Source organism: Callithrix jacchus, chromosome 16 (genome assembly GCF_049354715.1).
Source record: "Callithrix jacchus isolate 240 chromosome 16, calJac240_pri, whole genome shotgun sequence".
Lineage (NCBI taxonomy): Eukaryota > Metazoa > Chordata > Mammalia > Primates > Cebidae > Callithrix > Callithrix jacchus.
This window is the reverse complement of record NC_133517.1, coordinates 51,293,292-51,318,704: the sequence shown is the minus strand read 5'-3', so window position 1 is coordinate 51,318,704 and position 25,413 is coordinate 51,293,292. Positions and strand designations below refer to the sequence as shown.

The 25,413-nt window shown below is 37.7% G+C and overlaps 1 protein-coding gene across 2 annotated transcripts in view; it reads left to right on the top strand.

Annotated features, from left to right (window-relative positions):
• The first annotated feature begins 3,366 nt into the window (after positions 1 to 3,366).
• The window catches only part of CRISPLD1 (cysteine rich secretory protein LCCL domain containing 1), a 48,604-nt gene continuing 26,557 nt past the window's right edge, over positions 3,367 to 25,413 (top strand). Inside the window, exons 1-3 of one of the 2 annotated variants that reach the window (XM_035276761.2) lie at positions 3,367 to 3,399; positions 3,858 to 4,083; positions 5,073 to 5,392. In XM_035276761.2, the coding sequence (XP_035132652.1) occupies positions 5,135 to 5,392 (258 nt within the window). In that variant the 5' untranslated portion in view covers positions 3,367 to 3,399; positions 3,858 to 4,083; positions 5,073 to 5,134. Of the gene's footprint in view, positions 3,400 to 3,681; positions 4,084 to 5,072; positions 5,393 to 25,413 lie in introns of those variants that run through there. The other variant, XM_078353640.1, reaches the window with a different exon arrangement.

Genomic DNA, 25,413 nt, shown 5'->3' with positions numbered 1-25,413 from the left:
TTTGTATTTTTAGTAGATACAGGGTTTCACCATGTTAGCCAGGTGGGTCAGAAACTCCTGACTTCAAATGATCCACCTGCCTCAGCTTCCCAAATTGCTGGGATAACAGGCATGAACCACTGTGCCCTGCCAAAGTTTTTTTAAAAACTGGCCATATAAGTATTGTATATACAGCTATATACAACAACATGAATAAATCTCACAAAGATATTGAACAAGTAAATAGACACAAAAGCAGCCGGAAATGGAATTGTTATAGACCACGGACTCTTTGGCTTCCAATGTAATGAAAATTAAAACTGGACAAACAGACTTCCCAGACAAGGCTTTTATTTGGGGCTTGTGCTTGAGTGTAAGGGAGACAGCAGAAGCAAAAGAATCTTCCCACTGACTCCCTGAAAAAGCTGATGTGAATTTTTTTAATTAGGCAGAGTAAGAGAATTGGCATCATGTGTAAGAATTTATGGGCACACCTTGTGAGGGGTAGCAGATACAGGCTAGCATCTTTGGGTGGGATGGTTATCTTGAGTAATGGGCCATCTGCTGGTCTGGCCAGAGGCAACAAGGATGCAAACCAATTTGTCAGCATTCCTTCCCAAGCTGGGACATTCCACAACCTTGATTCCATATTTGGGTCTCCTAAGGCTAGTTTCTGGCTTTAAATAACATTTACCCTATTTAAGTACTTTCTACTTACCTGTTATGTTTGAAGTGCTTTCGTGTATTAACTCATGTTAATACACAAAGTAACAGATGAGATAGCTTGTATTATTTCCCTTTAAAGAGAAAGGATCCAGGGCTGCATAAAGTCCACTGACTAGTGGCACTTCATGAATCTAATTTAGGTAGTTTAATTTAAATTCCGTGTTTTAAAACATTGCCTTACACTGATTCTACCTTCCAACATAACAGGATTTCTATTCTTATACCTCTGAAATAGAGGATGGGCTTACCAAAAAAGTGATAGAATAGACATGGAGTCATGAAATTATACAGTTAACAAAATGTCTATATATATCCACTTTCACAAGTTCTGTGATAGAACACATAAGAATAGATTTAAAGATAACTTATCCATGCACATAAGCAGAAATAATAGCTGCATGGAGAAAACATTATATTGACAGAACATGTATCTTCTTTGTAGAAATTTATCTGTTAGAATGCTTTGGGCTGCAAGTAACTGAATACTCAAGTCACTGTGATTTAAACAATTTATGCATTATTGATTTTAGCAAGAAAAATGGAAGATAGGTGTTTCAGTGATTGGTCAATGGCAGGGAGGTTCATGCACAGTTCATCTTTTTGTTTGGCCAGGGTAATGGGTTTCTTCCCTCAGGCTGGTCTGTCTTCTTTGCAATCTAAGAACTACATCTTTCAGTTTCACAGACTTACACATTGGTACCTAGAGAGACATTTTCTCTTTTTGCATATCTTTTTATCACAGAAGTAAGCCCTTGCTAGCCCTTCTCTTTACCCTTAACAGCCAGGGTTGCATGACATGACCATGCTAAATCAGTCTCAGTCACTGGTGGCAGAGATAGATTGTGATGACTGGCTTTAAGTAATCAACATTCGCCTCCTGAAGATGCCAGTTTGACAGCATGTGAGAGGGTGGATACCCCCAGTAAATTGGAGGCTATGGGCTTGGAAGAAAGAAAGGGGTGGAAGACTGGTTGTTGGTTAGGCAACCACCAGTGTTTGCCACAAGAAAGTAGTAAGGCTAAAAACAACCAGAGCTTTCCAAGTAACAGCCTTAGCCACAAACCAAAGTGCCACTTTTACATGAATTCTGTGTGAAGAAGACATTTTCTTATGTCTACACACAGATTTCTCAACAACAAATAAAAATGTGAACAGTATCATCTTTGAGTATTCAAGAATACTGTGTTCAATTTTAGTAGTCAAAATGGCATTTCTGACATATATACTCAATCAAGAATGACACGATGTATTATTAAAATGCTAATGTTAACATGATGAATGTTTAAATCACCTGCAGTACCCAAATTGGAAGCCAAAAGAAATGCTGAGTCGAAGGATATTTTATTTTTCCTTGCCTAGAGAAAGATTTGGAATTAAAACCTTAATTTTTATTGTAAGCCCTTAGGTGTTGGATGCACACATCGTGTAATGTAAGAAATATTTACAAATGAAATATTCAAGAGTTACACATTCATTTAACTTCACTTCCCTATCATTTTAATTCCCTTCTTACTAATTTGAATTCTCTTTGTAAATGTTTCAAGTAATATTATTACTTTCAATGGCTCTTTATTCAATATTCAGTATACTTTTCAATGCCACCTGAAAACTGCAGTGGAAAAACATAGTCTTTATCTGCTGTAACAAATGATAGTTCTTTTGCCACGAACTTGGGGGGTTTTCTATCAGCTTCTGGGAGGGAAAGCCAGTTTTCTCAAACTTGTGCATGAAAATTATAACTATTTGAAAAATATAAAGTTAAAAAAATTTTTGTACTTAAAACTGCTGTAAAATTACAAAATTACACTTCTATGAAAGCCTTATGTGCATCAAAATTTTCGCCCTCTGCACCTTTCTAATAAGTGATGCTTCCCTTTTCTTTGTGACAGGAAGCAAGGTCTCAAGTTCATCTGAGGCTTGGATTTCAGTTTTTAGGTTTGATAGATACGGTGTAGTTGAATGGTGAAAAGAGACAGGTAAAAGTTTGGGATGATTTGAGTTACTACCACAATGTTTTATTTACTTGATCACATGTGGATACTTTAGCATTTAGAGAGAAGGAAAGTTGAGATTCTGATTTATCACATTAGGGAAGCAAACATAGATGGATTAAATAGTTAAAAACAAGAATAAAAAAACGACCCCACACTCAGTAGGGTGAACTGTTGTGAATTTAAAATGAGTAATTTTCTTACTCCAAATTGCAACAAGAACAACAGAACTGGACTCTCCTTTCAGTATCTATTCTAGGGCTGGGGTTTCAATTCCTGTCTGCAGTTCCTGGTATATTAATTAATGGTACCCTTTATATCAACTTCTTAAATGTATACATCATCAGAAAAAAAAAGGACTATGGCCGCCTTGAGAAGGCAATGTTTCATATTTCATGAATAAAGAGAGGGTCTCAGCTGTCGGGCCATTCTGAGTCTGAGTCCTACCCCAAATTCTATTGCACCCCTTCCCCACCTGGTCCTCATCAAGGATGTGGATTCCTGGAAAAAATAAAAGGAAAAACCTTTCTCTCTCCACTCTGTCCCCGATTTCCCCTTCTGTGCCTCCAAGACTGAAGGTGTTAACCCCATCCCCCACCGACTCCGTGCTCTGTGGGGCAGCCCCTCCTCTCTAAGGACCCTTAAAGGCATTTCCGCAACTCAGCAGAAAGGAACTGCCTGGGAAGAGGATCTTGGAAAGCAGGCAAGCTGGGATGTTGGAGGGGAGTTGGGGGCCCTCCTTGCACACATCTCCCACGGGTGGGCAGACCTTCCGGGCTCCGGTCTCGGGACCCCAAAGCACGCCCACAAAGGCCGAGCGCCCGGCCTTCGCCGCGCCCCGGAGAAGCGGGGCGGGCTGCTCCTCGACGCACCAGCGGGCCTCTGGCCAGGGCTGGCTGGAGGTGGGGGTGGGCGAGGAGGGGCGCTCACGTCACGTGCCCACACTGGGGCCGCAATAAATGCCCGCGAGCGCGAGAGAGCGGCTGAAGCTCTCGGCGCCCGGTTCTGCGCGCCCCCGGTGCACCGAGCAGGAGCGAGAGGTCGCCGCCGAGCCCCGCCGCCGAGCCCCCCGCCCCTCGCTCCTGCAGATAAGGCTCAGAGAAGCTGGCGCGCCCACCCTGGCAAACTAACGAAGTAGCTCCCTTCCCACCCCAACTGCAGGTCTGATTGAACGCTTTGCCTGGCACTTCTTCCAGGCTGTGGGAGCCGCAGCAGCGGAGGCTCCCGTACCCCTGCGGTCAGCGTCCCCCTCGCCCCGGACGCGCGGTGCTCGGGCCCTTCCTTAGCGGGGCTCTCGGTCTGCAGTCCCGAGTGAAGGCTCTGGGCGGCTGCAGAGGCCTGCGGTCTGGTTCGGCTCCGCTCTCCCAGGAAACTTTATACTGGAGAGGTAAGGACGATTCTAAAACTCATCGCTGTGTCGTCAGGCTGCTACCCTTTACTATCTCTCTTTTACTTCTTAAACTGTACTTAAACGAAAAAGCCAAGTTGTAGAGAGTGGTCAGGCACGAGGGGTGGGTGGGCTACTCGGAAAGCAGCTGCGTCGAGACTAGCGGGAGCTCTAGTTATTGTAAGTGACTGTGTTGGTTTCGCCTCCTTTCTCTGTCGCGCGCTTTCCATTTGGGTCAGAGAAAGAACAGTGTGTGCCTGCAGTGGAGGGGAGGAAGAGCTCTCGAGTTGCCGGAGAGTTGCTGGCTTCCTCGGGTGCGGGCCACAGATTAGTCACAAACTTTCCAGGAAATAAAGATTGAGTTATTGACCTGAATCTGAGTAAGAAGAGACTTCCCCTAGTGACCCAAACCATTCATCCTCAGTAGTTCCCGGGGCCCCCTAGATGTACCCATGGATGCATATATGAATAGCCTTTTGTATTCTTTGAAACATTCACCCTCAGTTTTAGAATGATGTGGACATTCTGAATGTCTGTGAAACAGAGATGGGACACTGGAATAAAATAATACCATAAATAAAATGTAACACTCTTCATAGAGAAACATGAACCTCTAGACGGAAATCAAAATTTCTAGGTATATAACACCCTTTGCAGGGTATATGTAATGTATAGCCACTTAACGTCTTGCAATTCATGATATTTTCAAGCTTTGACTCTTCTAGGCTACTTTTGCCATTTAATTTTGCCCTCACGGGTATTATCTTGGATAATAGAGTGGTCTATTTAGTGGAAACTGCATTGTGAAAAGTCCTCTAGAAGAAAAAAATGTGTTGGAGATAAGTTATTTCAAAACGTCGGTGTCCATTTTCTGCTGTTAAATAGACAAATCAAACTGGCACACTTCCTTTGTAACTATTGTTTTGCTTGAGTTATTAGAAAATTCACATCTGGCATTTTCGTCTTAATCACATGACATGTCGTTATAGCCAAAAGGAGTGGAAGAGCCTGTCTTGGAGATTTTCCTGGGGAAATCCTGAGGTCATTCATTATGAAGTGTACCGCGCGGGAGTGGCTCAGAGTAACCACAGTGCTGTTCATGGCTGGAGCAATTCCAGCCATGGTGGTTCCTAATGCCACTTTATTGGAGAAACTTTTGGAAAAGTACATGGATGAGGATGGTGAGTGGTGGACAGCCAAGCACAGAGGGAAAAGGGCCGTCACACAGGATGAGCTGCAGAGTATCTTGGACCTTCATAATAAATTACGAAGTCAGGTGTATCCAACAGCCTCTAATATGCAGTATATGGTAAGGACATTTTTCAAGTGGTATATACAAAAGAAATGTTTATTCATGCTTTCAGTCAGAAGTCCTCATGCTGTTCTTTACTCTTTAATCATTTGTTTTATACGGAAATTTGAAAAAAACATTTTCTTTGAGGGCATTTTCCTCTGCATATTCATTTATTAGTGTTTCTATTGTTTTTAAGAGCTTCCGACATTTGAGTAGAATTAAATGTCTTTAGATGCAATGATCCTACTAAGTGCCCTAAATTCTGCTTTTACCAGGAAAGGTAACCTAGTGAAAATGAAAAACAGCTGTTGTATTTGCTTTTAATTGACTTAGCTGAAAATTTACTTCCTAATTCCTGATAGAACTTTTAATGAATGGGGGATCTGAAGAATTCAGAGACTAATAATTGGAAGAAACTTTCTGGATTGCAGATATATATGTAGTTTCTTACAAACATGTAAATTAGATTGTAAAGTATACATTTTTATGGCTGCTTTATGTTAAAGAGTGCTTTGGCAATGGCTTTTTTCTCCCCTTGGATTTATTATTTGTCAACTTGAAGCATGAAAATAAGGCTGGACAAAGGATTAATTAAAAATATGAAACTTATTCTTAATCTTATATTTTCTCTGAGTAAATTAGCAACTTTAAAGAACAAAATTACTTCTTTAAGACTATTAGCGTGTAACTTATGAGTATACTGTTCTTTCATACCCTAAACATTTAGAAAACTTTTAAGAAATCTATATTACTTCCATGAATGAGGAATGCACTAGCAAAGCCCGATCATAAATAGTTGTTGGTGATGACAAACTTATTTAACAAACATTGGAAATGGCATTAGTTAATTTTCATGCATTCTAGTTTTTTTTCCTGCTTTTACCTTAGCTTTGGTGAATATTCTTGATTTAGATAATTTTTATGAAGCATGGAAGTTCTAAGTTCCTATTGCCCATCATAAAATATGACATTACGCTATTTTAACTTTTACCAGAAAAATTATTTTTCTCTAAAGAAAGTAGGTGGCACTCAAGAGAATTAATCAGAGATTAAGATTTGAAACTCAGGAATGAGTTTTCTGGGTTAAACTACTGGCACTGACACCCGCTTATGTGACATTGGGCACTTGTTAATTTCTCTCTACTTTAGTTTCCTGGTGTCTAGCACATATATACTCACCTCAAAGGTTGTTGTGAGGATAAAAGGTGATAACCTGGGTAAAGTTTAGCTCATTATCAAACGTGCTTCAAGATCTCAGTAAATCGAGACATATATAACTAATTTTATGTTTCCTTATATGGTTTAAATATAAGGAAATCGTTAGCTCTTCTGAAAATGCTATGCAGGATATGACATCCGTAATGTCTCATATTTCTGCTTCTTGTGTAGTGTTTGTCCAAAGTGCAAAATTCTATGACTTCTTCATCTGTGAGAATTCAAACAGAGCGGCTGGTTCTGGAGCCTTTCTAACTAGGCTACTGTATGCTTATTCCATGTGAATAGGTATTCAGTTGCTTTTTATTTAAAATAAGGAAAAAGTTGGAGTTCAAACCCACAAAATGAAATCTGAGAATATTTGTGTATGTTTTAAGGAATATGGAAATCACGAAAAAACAGTTCTATAATTCGTTTTCATGTCTGGCTTCCAAAAAAAAAAATAATAATAACTGCCTATTGTATGATGTCTGGTCTGGGATGTTATATGAGTTTCTTTTTAGTTTAACTGGTTTCATTCCATCCTTGAAATGTAGATTCAGAAGCCAGACAGGGTTTATGTTGTGCTGCTCTTAGATATATTAACACTGGAACTGTGTCTCGGCCATTAACTGGGCTGAGGGGAAGTATATTGCTCAACTGTAATAAAAATTTTCTAGAATACATATTTAAGGTGAAGTCTAAAATACTACTTTATTTGAAATACTGTTGATTTAGGCATTTTATAACAATGTTAATGAAGTGTAGATCGTTCTTCTAAAAATCCAATTTATTCAAATCGTTATTTAAAACAGTTTATTCTGAGAGAACAAAACTTAAAACTGACAAAAAGACTATTTCATGTAAAATCTGCAATGTCCTGTGATAAATACCACTGGTTTGGGCCCCTTATATCCTATGTGTCTGTCATTTCATGTTAAATGTTTGAATAACCAATTACCTTATCTGTAATTGGTGCGTATTTTAGTTAACTCTTTAGCCTTAAACCTGTGAGAGCCAGGCCATATCCAGTTATTATTAATATTATATTTCTAACCCTACTCTTCTACTCATTTAACTTGTAGGGTTAAAAATTGAGTCTGGGCTAGGCACAGTGGTTCACACCTGTAATTCCAACACTGTGGGAGGCTGAAGTGGGAGGAACACTTGGGGTCAGGAGTTCCAGATCAGCCTGTCCAACATGGTGAAACCCCATCTCTACTAAGAATACAAAAAATTAGCCAAGTATCATGGCACATGCCTGTAATTCCAGCTACTGGAGAGGCTGAGACACCAGAATTGTTTGAATCTGGGAGGGGGATGTTGTAGTGAGCTGAGATTACTCCACTGCACTCCAGCCTGGGTGACAGAGTGAGACACTGCCATAAAAAAAAAAAGCAAAAAAACTTGAGTCTGGAAAGCCTTACCTTCCTTTAAAGAGCTTATGGTGTTGATTCAGAAGAACAAAATAGACTCATTTGAAAATTTGCTCATTAGCAAAGACACAAAATTCTTTGTTCATGTCTGTGAATAATACCAGAGGAGCACAGAACAGTAGAACATTCCTAATTTTGAGAGCTAATCAGTGGGTAAGATGAGGTATAGATTGTTTCTGAAGGTGGTCAGAAACATGAATTGTAGGAAAGAGTCGGGGGGATACATCAGTTAAAGGAAGAGAAAGAAAAAAATGCAGGATGGCAGGAATTGGCAGTCTGGTTGTAGAGAATTGGAAGCAGATTAAGTTCATGGAAGTGAATTAGTTGGTGAAAGCACAGACCTTGTGGCAGAGTCAGGAAGGGGAGAAATAAATTATTGGTCATAGAAACCAGTAATCCTAAGGAAGGAGATTACCTACATTTAATTTGAGGTAAATGGGGTAACTGGAACTTTTAGGTCATTCAGTGATACAGTTGCTGAAGAGGCAATGGATTTTGGAGGAAAATTTATTGACTTTGGACCTAGAGTGCAGCACATTCACATTTTGCTTCTGCTGCCTTTTGGCACATGAACCCTGATAGTCAGCACCCATTCTAGGTGTTGTTCTTCTCATTGGCAAAATAAATGAAAGAATATAAACCTTATATGTTTGTTGGACATTTTTGTGTTTTTTTTTTTTTTTATTTGAAAAATGCCTGTTCATGTCCTTTGCCCACTTTTTAGAGGGTTTTTTTTTTTTTTTTCTCATTGAGTTGTTTGAGTTCCTTGCAGATTCTGGACACTAGTCCTTTGTCAGATGCATAGTTTACCTGTATTTTCTTCCATTCTGTTTCACAAATTGTCTGTTTACTCTGTGAATATTTCTTGCTTTGCAGAAGCTTTTTAGTTTAATTAAGTGCCATTGGTCTATTTTTGTTTTAGTTGCATTTGCTTTTGAGGTGTTTGTCATAAATTCTTTGCCTAGGCCAATGTCTGGAAGAGTTTTCCCTGAGTTTTCTTGTACAGTTTTTGTAGTTTCAGGTCTTACATGTAAGTCTTCAATCCATATATCATACAGTATCGCTCAGCCATAAAAAGAATGAAACGTGAATTTTGCAGCAATATGGATGGATGGACCTGGGAATCACTGTCTTAAGTGAAAAAACTCAGTAATAGAAAGTCAAATCCTGTGTGCTGTCAGTTACACGTGGGAGCTTGAATACTATGTGCACATGGACATAGGAAGTGGAATAGTAAACACGGGGGAGTTGGAAAGGTGGGAAGAGGGGAAGAGATGAGAGAAATCATGTATATATTACATTATGTAATATACGTGATTATGTAATGCGCATATTGTACACTGTTGGGTGGTAGTTACACTAAAAGCCCAGATTTCATCACTACAGAATATATCAATGTAACAAAACTGCACTTATACTCCCTAAGTCTATTTTTTTAAAAAAAGAATACAGACCTCACAGGTTGTAATGAGATAAGACCTTTGGTACTATCGAATAGATTTGCTTTTATGGATTTTAAGACCCTACTGCTTGGTTCTTTTATGTCCCTATGAGCTTGTTTCCTATGCATCTCTGGAAAGTTTGTTCCCTGAGTTTTCACTTCTGTCCTTTTCCCTTTCTACAAGGCCTTACTACTCCTTTGACTTTAAATATCCTATATCTGTGGCTCCATACTCTGTATCTCCAGCTGACCACCCTGTCTTTGAGCTTCCTTTTTATATTTCCTGCTGCCTATTGGACCATCTCCATGTAATGTTACTCCATAGACATAATATTGAAAGCAGCAAGTGTTCAAAAAAGAAAAAAAGTGCCTCATCCTTTTCCTCCACCCTCAACTGCCAGCCTCTTAGTTGATGATGAATAGCATTAATGTCTGCTCAGTACTTTCTAAGAAATGTACTAAAAAAAAAACCCAGAAAATTGAGCACATCCTTAACTTTTTACAATACCTTTCAATATAACATCCACACACACATATCAATATACTATTACTTGCCAAATTGTGTAGATTGTCTCAAATGTCTTTTGAATCCCTCTCTTTCATTTTATTCTAATCTTTGTTCATCTTATACCAACTTTGGTACCACAGCTTCTCACTTATCACACTATATCAACCTGTTTGTTCTTTAGTTCTTTTTTCTATTCTTTCTTTCTTTTCTTTCTTTCTATTCACTCCCTCCCTTCCTTCTTTCTTCCTTCCTTTTCTTTCTTTCTTGACAGAGTTGCACAATCTGGACTCTGTGCAACCTCTGCCTCCAGAGTTCAAGTGATTCTCCTGCCTCAGCCTCCCAAGTAGCTAAGGTTACAGGCATGCGCCTCCACTCCCAGGTAATTTTTGTTCTTTTTTCATAGAGATAGAGTTTCACCATATTGGGCAGGCTGGTCTCAAACTCCTGATCTGATCCACCTTGGCCTCCTACACTGCCATTACAGGTATAAGCCACCATGCCAGGTCTTGTTCCTACTTTATTTCTAATTTAGCTCACTCTCCTCACCATTAGTAAAGAGGACATTTCTCTCAAACCAGTCTACACTGCTTGCTCAGTTGCACAAAAGTCTGTTGACTCCTGGCTGCACACAATTTAAAACCCCCATGATTAGCTTATAAACGGAAGCACGTTGTCCAGTCTGCCCCATAGTGGTCAACTCCCTTGTATTTATTTGAACCTGTGTTCACGCTGAATTACTCCATGTTCTTAAAGATGGGCATACTTCCTCATGCCCTCATGCCTCTTTACTCATTCGATGTCCTCTGTACCTTGAATGACTCTTTCCTGTCTCCTTCTAACAAACTCTTTTTTGTTGTTGTTTTTTTGAGATGGACTTTTGCTCTTGTTGCTCAGGCTGGAGTGCAATGGCATGATCTCGGCTCACTGCAGCCTCCGCCTCCTGTGCTCAAAAGATTCTCCTCTCTCAGCCTCTCGAGTAGCTGGGACTACAGGTGCCTACCACCATGCCTAGCTCATTTTTGCATTTTTAGTAGAGATGGGGTTTCACCATGTTGGCTAGGCTAGTCTTGAATTTCTGACCTCAGGTGATCCACTCACCTCAGCCTCCAAAAGTGTTGGGATTACAGGTGTGACCCAGCATGCTGGGACAGAAACTCTTACTTATTCCTCAAAACTCAGCTCAAACCTTGTCTTTCCCATAAAGCTTCCTCTGCTCTCACCATTCCACTACTGCATCTCTACTTATTTAAGGCTATTTATAGTATTCAAGCCTACTTTTTTTTCAATGAAATAGCATGTTTGTTTTCCTTTCTAAGACTGAATTCCTAGAAGGGTAAGTATCATACTTTTTTTTATCTTTATAACTAGAGTTTGGTGAATAGAAGGGCTACTCAGTAAATGTTTGTTGATTGAATATTGTTGAATGCTCAATAAATGCTTGTTGAATAAGGGATGGATAGATGAATAGGTAAGATTATATGAGACAAATATGGTGGACAGGTAAGACAGAGAAATTAAAAGAATAAAAATTCTGGAAGGTAGGATATCAAAACCAGAGATATTGATGTGGGAAATTTTAAACACTTGAGAACAAGGTATAAATCCTTCAGATAATTCAAGATTTTTTCCCTACTTTTTCAGATTTTCATGAGGGGCTAAAAATTGTCCTATAACATAGAACTACTAAGCTATTAGAAAAGGTATTGAAATGTTGTGGAATTTAAATAATAAAACAGATTGAGTATTTACCGCTTGTTACAAATTTTTAACATAGAGTCTCTAAAACAGTATAGATAAAGTTCAAAATAGTTTGCTACTATAAAAAGTGTACCTAAGTTTAGAATGTACTTTAGCAACCAGGGAGGGCACATGACCTAAAAAGGACACATGGGCCAACTATGTAAACTGTTTCTTGCTGTTACTACTGCTTCTCTGTTTTTTTGAGAACTGTTGGCAGACACTGCTGGAGGGTTGATTGCTATGCATGCCTCCTCTTCCCTCATGTATTGGAGAGGTTATGGGCAGAACCTTGACATGACGCTTTTCTAAATGTAAAATGAAACACATCTGAATACCTCTCCTTTTGCTAGGCAACCAGAAGCCAGCGGCCAAATAACTGGTCCTGGGTGTACACTGATGCAAACAATGGCTTGGTTTCCATTGGTTACTTATGTTCTTCCTAAGGTCATGCTTAAAATTAGAAATTATGTTTGTTTTTCTTCTGTGCTTCAGTACAGAACATAACTCCAGAAACTGGACATGGGACAACCTAGTTGGTTGAACAGGTGATGCTAGTCTGGAATATGCAAAAGCGATCTTTAGCTTGTGAGTTGCTTTGTTTATTTTCTGAGATTATTTGCCATCAGTGACATATATCCAGAATAAATGTATATAAAGAAATGATGGCCTTATGACTTACTTGCTCATAGCTTATTTTCTAATCTTGCTACAAGTGCCAGGAATTCATTGCAATAAATATTTTATTGCACTTAAGATTTAATGGCAATTAAGATTATTGTAACCCTTGATTCCTAAAATAATCATTTTCTCTCTGTATACTGTAACTTGACTGGTCATTTTCAAAAATTAAATATTTTTATTTCTTTGACATATACACACCTAAATGTACATGAAATTTCTGTTTATTTAAAGAATATCATTATTACTGAAAATTACTAAAATTCCTTTATTCTGAATTTGAAATAGCTTATTTAATTTTTGTAAAGTTAATTAATTTTTGTTTTAATAGTATTATTTAGGTACAATAAAGTTAATTTTTGTTTTAATAGTATTATTTAGGTACAATAAAGTTGTTTTGTTTTAAGTAACATTTTATACAGAATTTTAAAGTTTACAAAAGCTTAATTTTAATATTTTTAAGACTTCGACCTTTAAAATTAACATATTTTTCTTTTTGAAAATTGCTCCATACATGGCAGTACCTATGGAAAGAAAAGTGACAACCCTGTTCTATCCTTCCTTAAATATCAGCAACACATCTAGGGGTTTAGAAAGACAAGAGAAGAAAAGTGGTTTCCATAGGAGAATGGAAGAGCTAGAGCCTGAGATACACCATAAAATTTTGGAATTGTACTTCTATTCATTCCTTTATTCAGCATGTATTGGGAGTTTACTAAATGCCAGCCACTATCTAGGGTCCTAGTAGTAAACACAACAAACATTCCTCCTTGCATGGAATAGATGTGTGTCTCCAGATTCAGCCAGGGTGCCCATGTGGCAGACAGAGGGAGCATGAGAAGCATGGTAGGAGATGAGGTTACAGATTTAACTGGGCAAGACAGATGCAGATTGTCTTAAAGACTTCCTTTTAGCTGAGTGATAAGAAGCTGAAGCATTTGGACAGAGGAGTAGGGTGATCTTCTATTTTACTCAGGATCATTCTGGCTTTGTTGAGAACATATTTTAGGTGGTGGGAGGAGGAGCACAGCTGTTAACAGGAAGACAAGGCAATTGCAGTAATCATATAACAGTTGATGGTGGCTAGGAGTGTGGTGGCAGCCATGAAGGTAGTAAGAAATGACAAAAGTATGAATATAAATCCCTATGTGATTGTAAAATTAATGTTGAAAAATTCATTGAGGGCTTGTTGCAAGATGAATGAAATTGACTTGGTTGGCCTGCCAGCCAGTAGACTGGGATTTCCTGCATTTGATGCAAGATCTAAATCCATCCAAGCCTTGGCTGCCGTGTTTAGAAAACTGATGGCAGTTTGCACTCTGGTTTGAATATCAGTGGAGAAGATTCTGGATCCTTCAACTTGCAAGGACTCCCAGAATGGTTGCAGAGATTCTAGAAATCACTGATTACCCATTTTACCCACACACTTTGAAGAGATTAGAGGAGGTAGAACCCAACCTCTGTCTCCTCCCTTCCTAGGATAGGTATGCCTGCTGTTTTCTTACCGAGTCTAACTTCCCTCTCAGAACCCAGTCTCCTCCCTTTCTGCATAAAAACAAAAAATGAAAACGTCTGCATGAGAAGTAGAACAGGAAATTGTCCAGTTTCTGTCCAGCAACCATTATTAACTTCACTATCATGGGGAATGTCTTCGGGATTTTATTTCATTTTGGAGGTAGTAGAGACAGATTTTGCATATGGGGTATAGCTGTACAGTTTTCTCCACTAGAACTTGGAAGCGCTGGTGCTGTTATTTTCTAAGATGGGGAAGAATATGGATAGACCAGCTTTTGGGAGAGAAAACTGGGGCTGTTTGAGATTATTAAAATTGAGATTTATCTTAGATATCCAAATGAATGTCTTAAGTATGCCATTAGACACAAGGCAGTTAATACATGAAGGCCAATCTTGAACATGAAACTAGGACTCACCATCATTTAGATGATATTTAAACTCATGAAGAGAGATGAGACTGTCAAGGACATGAGTATAGATAGAGATGTTCAAGACATGAGTTGTGGACACACTTTAAAGTGTAGGGGTAGGGAAGGAAAGAAGGAAAACCACATGGAAAATTGAGAATTAGGAAGAAAACAAGAAGAGCGTGATGGCCTGGAATTCAAATGAAGAAAAGCAAAAAGGGTGATCAGCTCTGATAGATGCTGGTTATAAAGCTCAAGTAAGATGCAGATGCGGCAATTTTATAACGTATTTAACAATAGAGAGGCCCCTGAAATCTGATAATACAGTTTGGATATAGTCATAGTGGTCCAAGAGTGGTTCAAGAATGTGATCAGAAAAATTACTCATTCACTTATTTATCGCACATGCAATATCTCTTACGGATCAGGTGGTACCCACCACCATACCCAGCTAATTTTTAAATGTTTTGTAGAGATTGGTCTTGCTATGTTTCTCAGGCCATTCTCAAACTCTTGGGCTCAAGAGATCTTCCTGCGTTGGCCTCCTGAAGTGCAGAGATTATAGGTGAGAGCCACTGTGCTTGGCCCCAGAATTCTTTTTGGTCTTTTAGGTAAATAAAAATTTCTGTTTTATTTTTAATGAAATGGAAAAGCACTGGACAGTTTCTCACAAGGGACTGACCTACTCTTATTTCCAGTTTCAAAAAATTACTCTACCTTATAGGGAATGATCTGAAGCAGGAGTAAGGCTGAATGCAGAGAGATGAGTTAGGAAGCTGTTGCTATATTCTGTAAAAGAGATTATGTTTACTTGGATTGGGCTGATAGGGGTAAAGACACAGAAGGTGAGCGATTTCGGGGTATGTTTTGATGGGATTCCTGACTGGTTTTGGTGTAAATAATGTGAAGGGTGAAGTATGAGGAGGAATCTGGGATGTTCTTAGGTTTTTGCAAAGCTCTTTGGTGGACAGTTGAAGCATTTGCTGACACAAGGAAAAACAGACAGGAGAAATTGAAGATGAAATCAGGAGCTTCTTTTTGGCTGAACTTTGTTTGAGATTCATGTCATCCTTAGTTATGTTCAGTGGTCAGTCGAGTGGTGGGACACAGGTAAAAATATGGAAATAATATTGCTATTATTAGGAACTTTCTGAACTGACTGAATAACACCACCCAAGAAGATTTTTCTGGACAAGGGTTGGATGCTTTATATTGAGTCACAGGGCATACAGCTATATAGAGGCTGAGCAGAAAGAAGTTAGCCAAGAAACTGAGAACCAGTGGTCAACCAGTGTTCAGCAAGGTTGGAGGAAAGGACAAGATAGACTGGTGTTCCAGAAGCCAGGAGGAGAGTTCAACAGGAAAAAGTTAACCTTCTTCCCTATTGCTGAGAATGAGATGAAGAGGAAAGTCTGCAATGGTTTTGTCAATACTGAGGTCTCTGGTGAACTTTCTAAGAGTAATTTCAGTGGTGGGGAGTGCTCAGAAGTCTTGTTAATCAGGTCAGAAGAGAATGGGAGGTGAGGAAGTAGGGAAGTAACTGTCTCCTCAAGATGATGTTGCTGTGAAGATATCAGAAAAAATGAGATAAAGCTAGAAGGAAATCAGGGAAAGCATTTGCTTTTTTGTTTTTTAGGGAGCATGTTATAGGGTGCTGAGAATAAACAGATTGAGAAAAAACTTGGCATAGGAAAAGAAAATATAACTGCAAAGTCAACTCACTTATTCTAACAGGAAAAGCTGGAGGTTGTTGATATACAAGCAGGTAGTTTGGAGCATTTAAGGAAGAAAACAGAAGGGAATTACATGAAAGCTCCTCTTACCCAGATGCAGTGAACTATGCAGCAAGATCATCAGCCGAGTTGAGAAGGCAGGAAAGAAGGCGGTCTGAGGATAGGATGCTATGAAATAGTAGTATTGGAGAAACTACTATTAGAATCTTTAAGGATCTTTGTGGAATCAAGTGTATGGGAAGTTTTTAAGTGCTTTAAATTAACCTGTTTCGTGGTGCTTTAAAGTTCTTAGGTTTAGTCCACTGAGGTGGCTAAAGCCTGTGATCCCAGCACTTCGGGAGGCTGAGGCAGGTAGATCACCTGAGGTCTTGAGACCAGGCTGGCCCATGTGGTGAAGTTCCGTCTGTATAAAAATACAAAAATTAGCCAGGTGTGATGGTGCATGCCTGTAGTCTCAGCTACTTGAAAGACTGAGGAGGAGAGTCACTTGAACCTGGGAGGCAGAGGTTGCAGTGAGCCAAGATCATGCCCCTGCACTCCAGCCTAGGCAACAGAGAGACTCCATCTCAAAATAGTAACAATAATAATAATAATTAAAAATTAAAAAATAAAGTTCAGAGGTTTAATAGCAACAGAAAGGTTTACTATATTATGTCAAGGTATTATCAAAAATCAGAGATTTAAAGTAATAATTTCTTCTCTGATTTGCCATTGGTCACACTACTCTACCCAACCACTTTACATGGTGTCACCTGCTTGACCTTTGGAGACATTTGACTAGGCAACATGTGGACATTAGAAAGAGATAATCAAAGACATGTTAGTAACAGGTCAATTTTTAAAGTATTCAGATATCAGACAATACAGATCAAGTACAGATACAGACCAAATAGCACGTTAAGGGTTCATATTGCAGATTGAATGCTAAATACAGATGGTTATACCGGAATCTAAATTATGAAAATTATGGAGTGGTTGAGCCAAATGTGTAACTTGGATTACTGGGTTACTAAACTGGCTAGAAATAAGAACCTGAAACTGATCTGGCAAATCTTACTTTTTTATTTCTTTGATTTGTTAGCGCAATCAGTAAGGTGTGATGAATCAATTACTTACACATACTTGCTTATTGAGAAAAAGAGCAGATTTCCTATATTGGCAGCTCATAAACCTCAAAGGCAAACATTTGAACAGGGACACAGTCTATTTAGTAAGCCATGCATGCTTTAAAATTTAAGTTTTAAGCCAAAAAATATTTTCAAATTAGCAGGATATTAAAGATAGCATTTTTTTTTCATGGCAAAGAAAGTAGGTATGCTTTAGGGGGCTAGAAATAAGGGGTGCTTTAGTTTAATACTACTCAAACTTTAATGTGCATATGAATCCTCTGGGAATCTTGTAAAAATACAGATTTTGATTCAGTAGTTCTGGAAACCCCAATATTCTGCATTTCTAACAAGCTCCCAGGTGATGTGGTGGTCACTGTTCTAGGAACCTCATTTTAAGTAGAAAGATTTAGCCTTCCTGGAGAAAGGTTTAAATTGGGATGCAAATAATTGTAAAATACAGGTTCTTTATTTTCCCCCTCCTCAACTATCACATTCACCTCCCTTTTTATAAGATAGTAACTTTTTTTTTTTTTTTGAGACGGAGTTTCACTCTTGTTACCCAGGCTGGAGTGCAATGGCATGATCTCAGCCCACCACAACCTCTGCCTCCTGGGTTCAAGCAATTCTCCTGCCTCAGCCTCCCAAGTAGCTGGGATTACAGGCACGCGCCACCATGCCCAGCTAGCTAATTTTTGTATTTTTTAGTAGAGACGGGGTTTCACCATGTTGACCAGGATGGTCTCGATCTCTTGACCTCGTGATCCACCCGCCTCAGCCTCCCAAAGTGCTAGGATTATAGGCGTGAGCTACCGCACCCGGCCTGGTAGTAACTTTTTAAAAGGCAGGAGAACGTAATTTCTTTTTCATTTTTTTTTAACAAAGTACTTATAATACAAAATATTGAAGAAGTTTGAACAATATGATTCTTTCCTCCAAGGCCTAATGTTGAAGTCAATCTAATTGGAGGAGAAATGGGAAACGAATCTCAAAATTAGTTGATGACACAATTCTGCTGGTTAGTGAAAAGTGAAATAACAGCCAGTGACAGAATAAACCTTAACGGACGTATGAGTAAGAAGGGAGGAAGTAGAATATCAGCTGGAAAAGTATGAAGGGTTGGAGGGCAGCAACTATATAATAAGATAATGAGCCATTAGGCAAGACTAGGAGTGAACGTGGGAATTAGTTTCTAGAATGTCTCCTGTGTGTTGTTGCAACTCAAACAATACAGAGTAACCACCAAAATGCTGGACAATCCAGTAAAGGGGCTACTGGTGGTAAAACATAAAACTGTATCTTATACTTACTCAAGACATGTCAATCGATATCTGAAATAATGAATGAATGAGATCAGATGTTGTCCAGAGAAGGGAAATCAAAATGATAAAAGTGTTGAGGAGGGGCAGCTCTTGAATGAAGATGGAATAGTAACGTCGGAACTCTTTTGTGGAAAGAAAAGACCAAGAGGCTGTTAAATCAAGAGTACTGTCACAAAGTGAGCGCCACCTGAAGAAATACAAAGCAGTGCTGTTTCACACGAACATCTACAGTGTTATTCCATATGCCTTGAAGTCTTTGATGCTGAACAGATCTTGCCAGGCCTGTTCCCCTTTATGGATGTGAGAATGCCTATTACCCTCCTTGTTTTCTTTGTAATGAATTTCTACTTTCTACTTCCTTTAAGACTCACTTAGAGCCTAACCTGCTCTTGTCTAAACCCTCCTTACAGAGTTAAGTGCCTCCCCGACCCAGTCCCCTGGCTTCCATAACCTCCTTTACATGCCTCTGCTTGTGGTGTTTACATTCTTGTCTCTTTCTCTGGCCTCACATTCCTTTGTAGGAAGGGACTGTGCTATGGTAATCTTTGCATTCCGAGTTGCGTGGCTGACACATACCCTCAGCTCAGTTTATGTTACCCGTCAGGGAAACAAAATGGGATGAATGAAAAAAATGAAAAGACAATGAGATTTTCAACAATAATTTAAAGTGGACAGAATGAAAAGGATTTAATTCTGTCTTGACAAAATAGTGTTATTAGAAAATTGCAGAAACATTCTTTGTATTCAAAGCTTTTCACTAAAATTATGTTTTACATAATTACATATCATTGCAAGTTTGATGTGATATGTAAAACATTGTTTTGTATATCCAGAAGTATTCTTTTAAAAAATATAAATTATGTAAAACAATAAAAATATAAAATATTTTTATATATTTTAGACATACATAATTTTATGTGAAACGTAATTTTACATAAAACAATTTTATGTAAAATATAAAATTTTTTAGTAGAATACTTTTTGAGTTAGGGCAAACTCATTCATTTTGGGTTAGGGCAAACTCATTCTTTAATAAACATGATAGGTGGCTAAATTGTCACCGGATTTCAGTGACTTTCTGAGTTGCACTGGGTTACTGACATCTCTGTCTCATGATTTGGGAGTGGCCAGAACCCCTCTGAAGTTCAGGCTAGGATCTTCCAGGGGATATAGTGATCAGAATGCCAAGAATTTTGATGAGGAACCGTTTTCAAGATGTAAGTCACGATATGGTAAGAAGTACAAATTAATATATTTTAAACTGCATATAAATCATGAAGAATTTCAGAATAAGGCAGTGACCAGGAAAAGCTTCTTAGAAAAGTTATGTTTTATGTATTTGGTAGAGGTTACCATCATTGTGTAGAAGGAAATATGGTTAGAGTGTTTGGATGATGAGTTGTGAAAATGTGTCCACCTGATTCAGTGGAGAGGAAATGGCAGTGAAAATCTGTGTGAATTGATCCAGGCCTTAATTATGGAGTTATATAGGCTTGGTCAAATTTGCCCAAATGATAAAAAAAAAAAAAAATTGTTCTGTCAAGTGTGAATCATGGCAGACTTGAGCAGCATAGTACTATTCCATTTTCTTATCTGCTTACTTATGAGGAAACACTTTATTTGAGGTAATTTGGCAATATTACTCTGACTTTTTAAAGTGAAACATTTAATACAGATTATTTCCAAACTTTAAATTTCTTGATCTTTCTTGACCTAATATATACGTACATACATACATACATACATACATACGTGTGTGTGTGTGTGTGTGTGTGTGTGTGACCTATAACTTCAGGGGTACTTGGAGGCTCCAGTTGGAAATGAATCCTGGAAAAATTTCTTTTTAAACAAAGGTCTTAAATTAGGTAATTGTCAAAAATTTTCAGCAAAGCTAGGGGTACTTACTCCAATCTTCGTTTTGTAATTCATATTGTCTTAAATATGAATTCTAAGATTATTTATTCTCTCATTGGAACTTTAGATAGCAGTGGTTATCTTATTTTTTAATCATTCAAAATTTTTTATTTTAATTTATCTCTTACTCATGTAAATACCAGCAATGTTCCAAATGTGAAGAAAAAGGGTATACTAATTACAGCAAATCAAGCAGATTCTTATAGGAATTGGGAAAAAAGAGAGCATTCCTTAAGATCCAGTATGTTTTTAGGCAGCAGGTTGTTAGGGCATTTTGGGTTAGAAATGCCCTAATCAAAATTCTGTGATTTTTATTTTCAAATATTTGTTTCTCAGCAGAAAACAAATGCCACAATAACTAGGGTTCAACGGTTAAAAAAAAATAATGAAGGGTCTATATGCAGAGTTGTCGGCAGGATTAAGGCCAACCATAGGGTATGGCAGGGTGCCCAGGCATTTGTGGTCCTGACACAGGCTGGTGAAGACAGGCGCCTGGAAGCAGGGTTGTGTGAGAGGACCCAGTCACCATTCTGGTGAGGCTGAGAGGACTCGGGCAACACATTCTGAAATTCACCTCCCACCTTTGGAATGCCTGTTTGTGTGTTTCATTGGCCAAATGTAACCAGAAGCCAGGGCAGGAGAGCCTGAGGTAACTCAGTATGTGGAGCTGTCTTGTGAGACATAGAACTTAGCAGTAAGAGGCTGAGACGGCTGTGTGGAGGAAATGAGTATTTAGCACCATCTTCTTTCTCACAGTTTTAAGTAAGGACTTTTGAAAACCATACTTTAAAAAAATCGTCCTTTTAGTCATTGTTTTAATATTGAGGAAAGTAGTGCTACAGTCATATTCCTGAGGAATGTCTAAAAATCTGATTGAGAATGCTATGGTTCTTAAGTCAGCTTTGAGCTTTGTGGCATTCAAGGAAAACAGGAAACCATATGTTTATAGCTCTCACTGCCTGTTTGCAGGCACACCAATTCGTCATTCTTGAGGCAGGAATTATCAGTGGAAACTTATCACAGAATTCTTAATATAGCAATATACAGACACCGAGCAATGTAACATAGCAGTTTCATTAAAAGTATGTAAATATACTTTTAAATGTTTCTTAGTCATCTTTGGTTTAAATCGAAGTTTGGGTGTCAAATTGGAGATTTCAGTTTCTATGTGTCCATGAACTTCCTTCTTTTGTCCAAGAAGTTTTTCACTTGTTAGACCTTTTTTGTTTTATCTCATTTTGAAAATTTGGTGTCCATACATATAATACATAAGAGCAATTATTTTTTATTTACTTTCAAAACCTAAGTTACAGTTATTTTGCTGTTTGGATATAAACCGTAAACTAATTTATAAGTGGGTACTGTAGAGTGATTTTTTAATGAGTTTCCCTTTCCTATCATGCATTTTTGTAGACTTGACTTTTAGATCAATCCTGCATCTATATACAATTTACTGGGTTATGCGTAAACGAAACACAGATGTTTATTCTTATAAAATGACCTAGTGTCTATAGATCAAGATTTAAAAGATCAAGAAGTAAAGAACATGTATAGATCAAGACTTAAAGTACCATCAATTATATGATACATTTGCAATTACTAAAGCATTTCCTTAAATACTGAGCTAAGTGAGGTAGATAAGGTATGGTCAAACTTGAGGAGGGGAACTTGACACTGAGATAAGATGAGCTTAATCAGTAGAAATTCTATAGAAAATGTAAGAATTGTAATTCTATAGAAAATTAATGGCTTTGCTGCCTCACAAAGATAATCAGCCCTATATCATGCATCTGATATAATATTAAATGTTATCTATATATATTGATACAATAGGTTTAAATGAAATAATCTTTGAGTATATCTTTATATTGTTTCCATTACAAGTTATTTTAATTTTAAAAAATATAGAGGCAGTTTTCTAAATTATTAGGTTGCTATTTTTCTTTTTAGGTTTTAAGCCTTTGAGATTTTAAGTGAAACACGCCACACATGCCTCACATCTCTGAATTTCCAGGAGACCCTAATTTGTGCATTGCCTTAAGGTAATGCTTCTTTCTCTGTAATTGGCAAAGTCACCGTGGCCTGTAACACAAGTGTTTCCTTTGAAATCTGAGCCTCGTGCATTTTCCATATAACTACAAAGTCTATTCAGAGTGGGTGAAATGCAACACTTAAAATACCTGAAGTAATTGAATTGTAAGGACAGCTGCTTGCCATAGTGCATTTAATACCAGATGATTTAGTCACAAAAGCATCTCACTCTCAGCACAGATTTATTTATTTATTTATTTCATTGTTATCTGTTTGGGAAAAAATTACTCAGCTTTACAGATTTTATAATGAGTCTTTATATTTGGAATTTGAATCTGGTGTCTTCTGAACTGCCCAATGTGTTATTTTCGTAGAATAACAAACTATTGATATATCTTGGAAGTCAAGCTATTGCTGTAGTTAGGATCACATTGACAACTTACTCTGTCAAGATACTTGGATTGTAGTTTCTGATTTAAATAGGACAAAACAAAAGTTTTGGGTAGAGAGCGAATTAAGATGAATGATTTATAAACCTGTTTTTTTCAGGAGTGGTAGTATCGCAGGAATTATATTTTAAAGTAGTTTTTAAAAAAGATAATTCTATATGTCTTTGATTTTCTGAAATCATTTCTGCATTCATGAGCTGCTTGAAAAATTCTGGTGTTCCTGCTAGCTGTGCAAAAAATTATATTTAGAAGTCTATGTTTTATTTCAAAGATTTTACCATCATATTTTCAGGGCCAAACTGAAGAGAGGCCTGGTTTTAACTTTTTATTAAGATTATCTTCTTATTCAACTAAGTGAAATGTTTTATTGAAGGTTCTCTGTTGTATTTATCTGTTACGAACAATATTAAAACAAATACTTTGGAAGTATTTGAACTCTGCTCTTGTGGACTTATAATTAGAAAATTTGAAATCTCCTTGGTTATGTGTTCCTACAGCTCACAAAACAGCTTTTGCTTCTTAGGTAATAGAGATGCTCTTCATTGTCATCTTGTCATCAGATGCCCTGATTTATCACCAGAAATATTATTTTATAGTTAATTCTTGTGGGATACTACAAGCAATGCAGGGTATTATCTAAGATACTGTGAAGTATAAACAGTGGAACTGGAAAGCTAAGTCTTTTCGATTTAAGTACAAAAGAATTTGGAAAGACTTATTTTAGCTCTGTAATGTTAAGAGATGAGGAAATAGAAACCAAGCTTGATGTAATCGAAGATATGAATTTGCAAATAAGCAATTTAAATTGGAAAGAGAACTCTTCCAGGGTGTTTCAGGTATTTTAATTATCTACAGTTTGAATCATTTGAACAAGGCAAACTTTTGTCTCTGACTGTATAATAAAAGAAGAAAATTGATCATGAATGCTCTTGCTTGTATGTGTCCAGAGCGCAGAGCACTGAAGAAGGTGTATTTGCAACACCATTGAAAACTAAAGCGCCATCATTACTTCGGTTAACCCTTTCACTGCTCAGAACTGGATAGGAAGGATTAGAGATACTGGAGTGCTTTTCTGAGTTAAGCATGCACATGTATGTGTCTCAAAAGAAGGATGTTTGGGGAGTTTATCGTTCAAAACTTACTGCAAATGCTAAGATAGTTTTAAAAATAACTTTCTTATTATTTTCAGCTTTCACTAGTGGAAAGGTAAGACTTTAGAACCTCCAGCCTACATATGGACTTCCAGCATAACTGCCTATGCAATGCCACCATGTTTTCATTAGATTATTACTTTGCCAGAGAGAAATGCATATATTTGTTTATTTTGCTTTATAGATTCAGGGGGTACACGTGCAAGTTTGTTACATGGGTATCTTGTGTAATACTGAGGTTTGGGCTTCTAGTGTGCCCATCACCCGAACAGTGAACTTGTACCCAGTTATCAGTAGGTGATTTTTCATTCCTTACCCCCCTCATATCCCTCCCTTTTGCAGTCTCCAGTGCCTATTATTTTCCTCTATATATCCATGTATGCCCACTTTTAACTTTCATTTATCAGTGAGAACATGCAGTATTTGACTTTTTGTGTTTGAGCTAATTATATATTTATTTATTTATTTATTTTTATTATGGAGTTTTGCTCTTGTTACCCAGGCTGGAGTGCAATGGCACGATCTCAGCTCACTGCAACATCCGCCTCCTGGGTTCAGGCAATTCTTCTGCCTCAGCCTCCTAAGTAGCTGGGATTACAGGAACGTGCCACCATGCCCAGCTAATTTTTTGTATTTTTAGTAGAGATGAGGTTTCACCATGTTGACCAAGATGGTCTCGATCTTTTGACCTCGTGATCCACCTGCCTCAGCCTCCCAAAGTGCTGGGATTACAGGCTTGAGCCACCGTGCCTGGCTGCTAATGCATATTTTAAAAGTCCATATTGTGAATTATATCATAGGCCAGTATTTGTCGTCTAATTAGACTACTTACTGGTATAATAGTCAAAGACCAATTAGGGATTTATTTGGCATTTAGCTTGGAAATCCATTAAAGCTACATCAATTTTGCAAAAGGTTGTACAACAAATTATTTCTATGTTATCTATGTACTATATAGGAAATTTTTAAGTAATTACAATTGTTGCCATTTTTCAGGTTTTTTTTTTTGGAGAAAGGTTTATCTTATCTATTTAAGACATTTTTTCTCAGTGTGTCTTTAAAAGACTCATTGTAGCTTCATCCAGTTTGGCGAATGTTTCTACAATGGTTAAAAATCTTACAATCCTATTTCTCCCTATATGGACTAGCACTTAACGATTATGAAATTATGTGAGAGTTTCTAGTCAATAGTTATTTCTGTGTAGTGGTTAGAGGTGTTAAGCTGGTCAACTTTTTAAAAAACTTCATTATTTACTATTTTATTTATTGAGGAATCTAAAAAATTATTCAAAATAAACTACTTAACAAATTCAGTGTCATCTCAGTCTCTGTGGTAGACTAATTACAAAACTTACCAAAAAGCTTTGTGGATAAATGAAGGCTCATCACCTCCGCGCCACCACTAACTTTG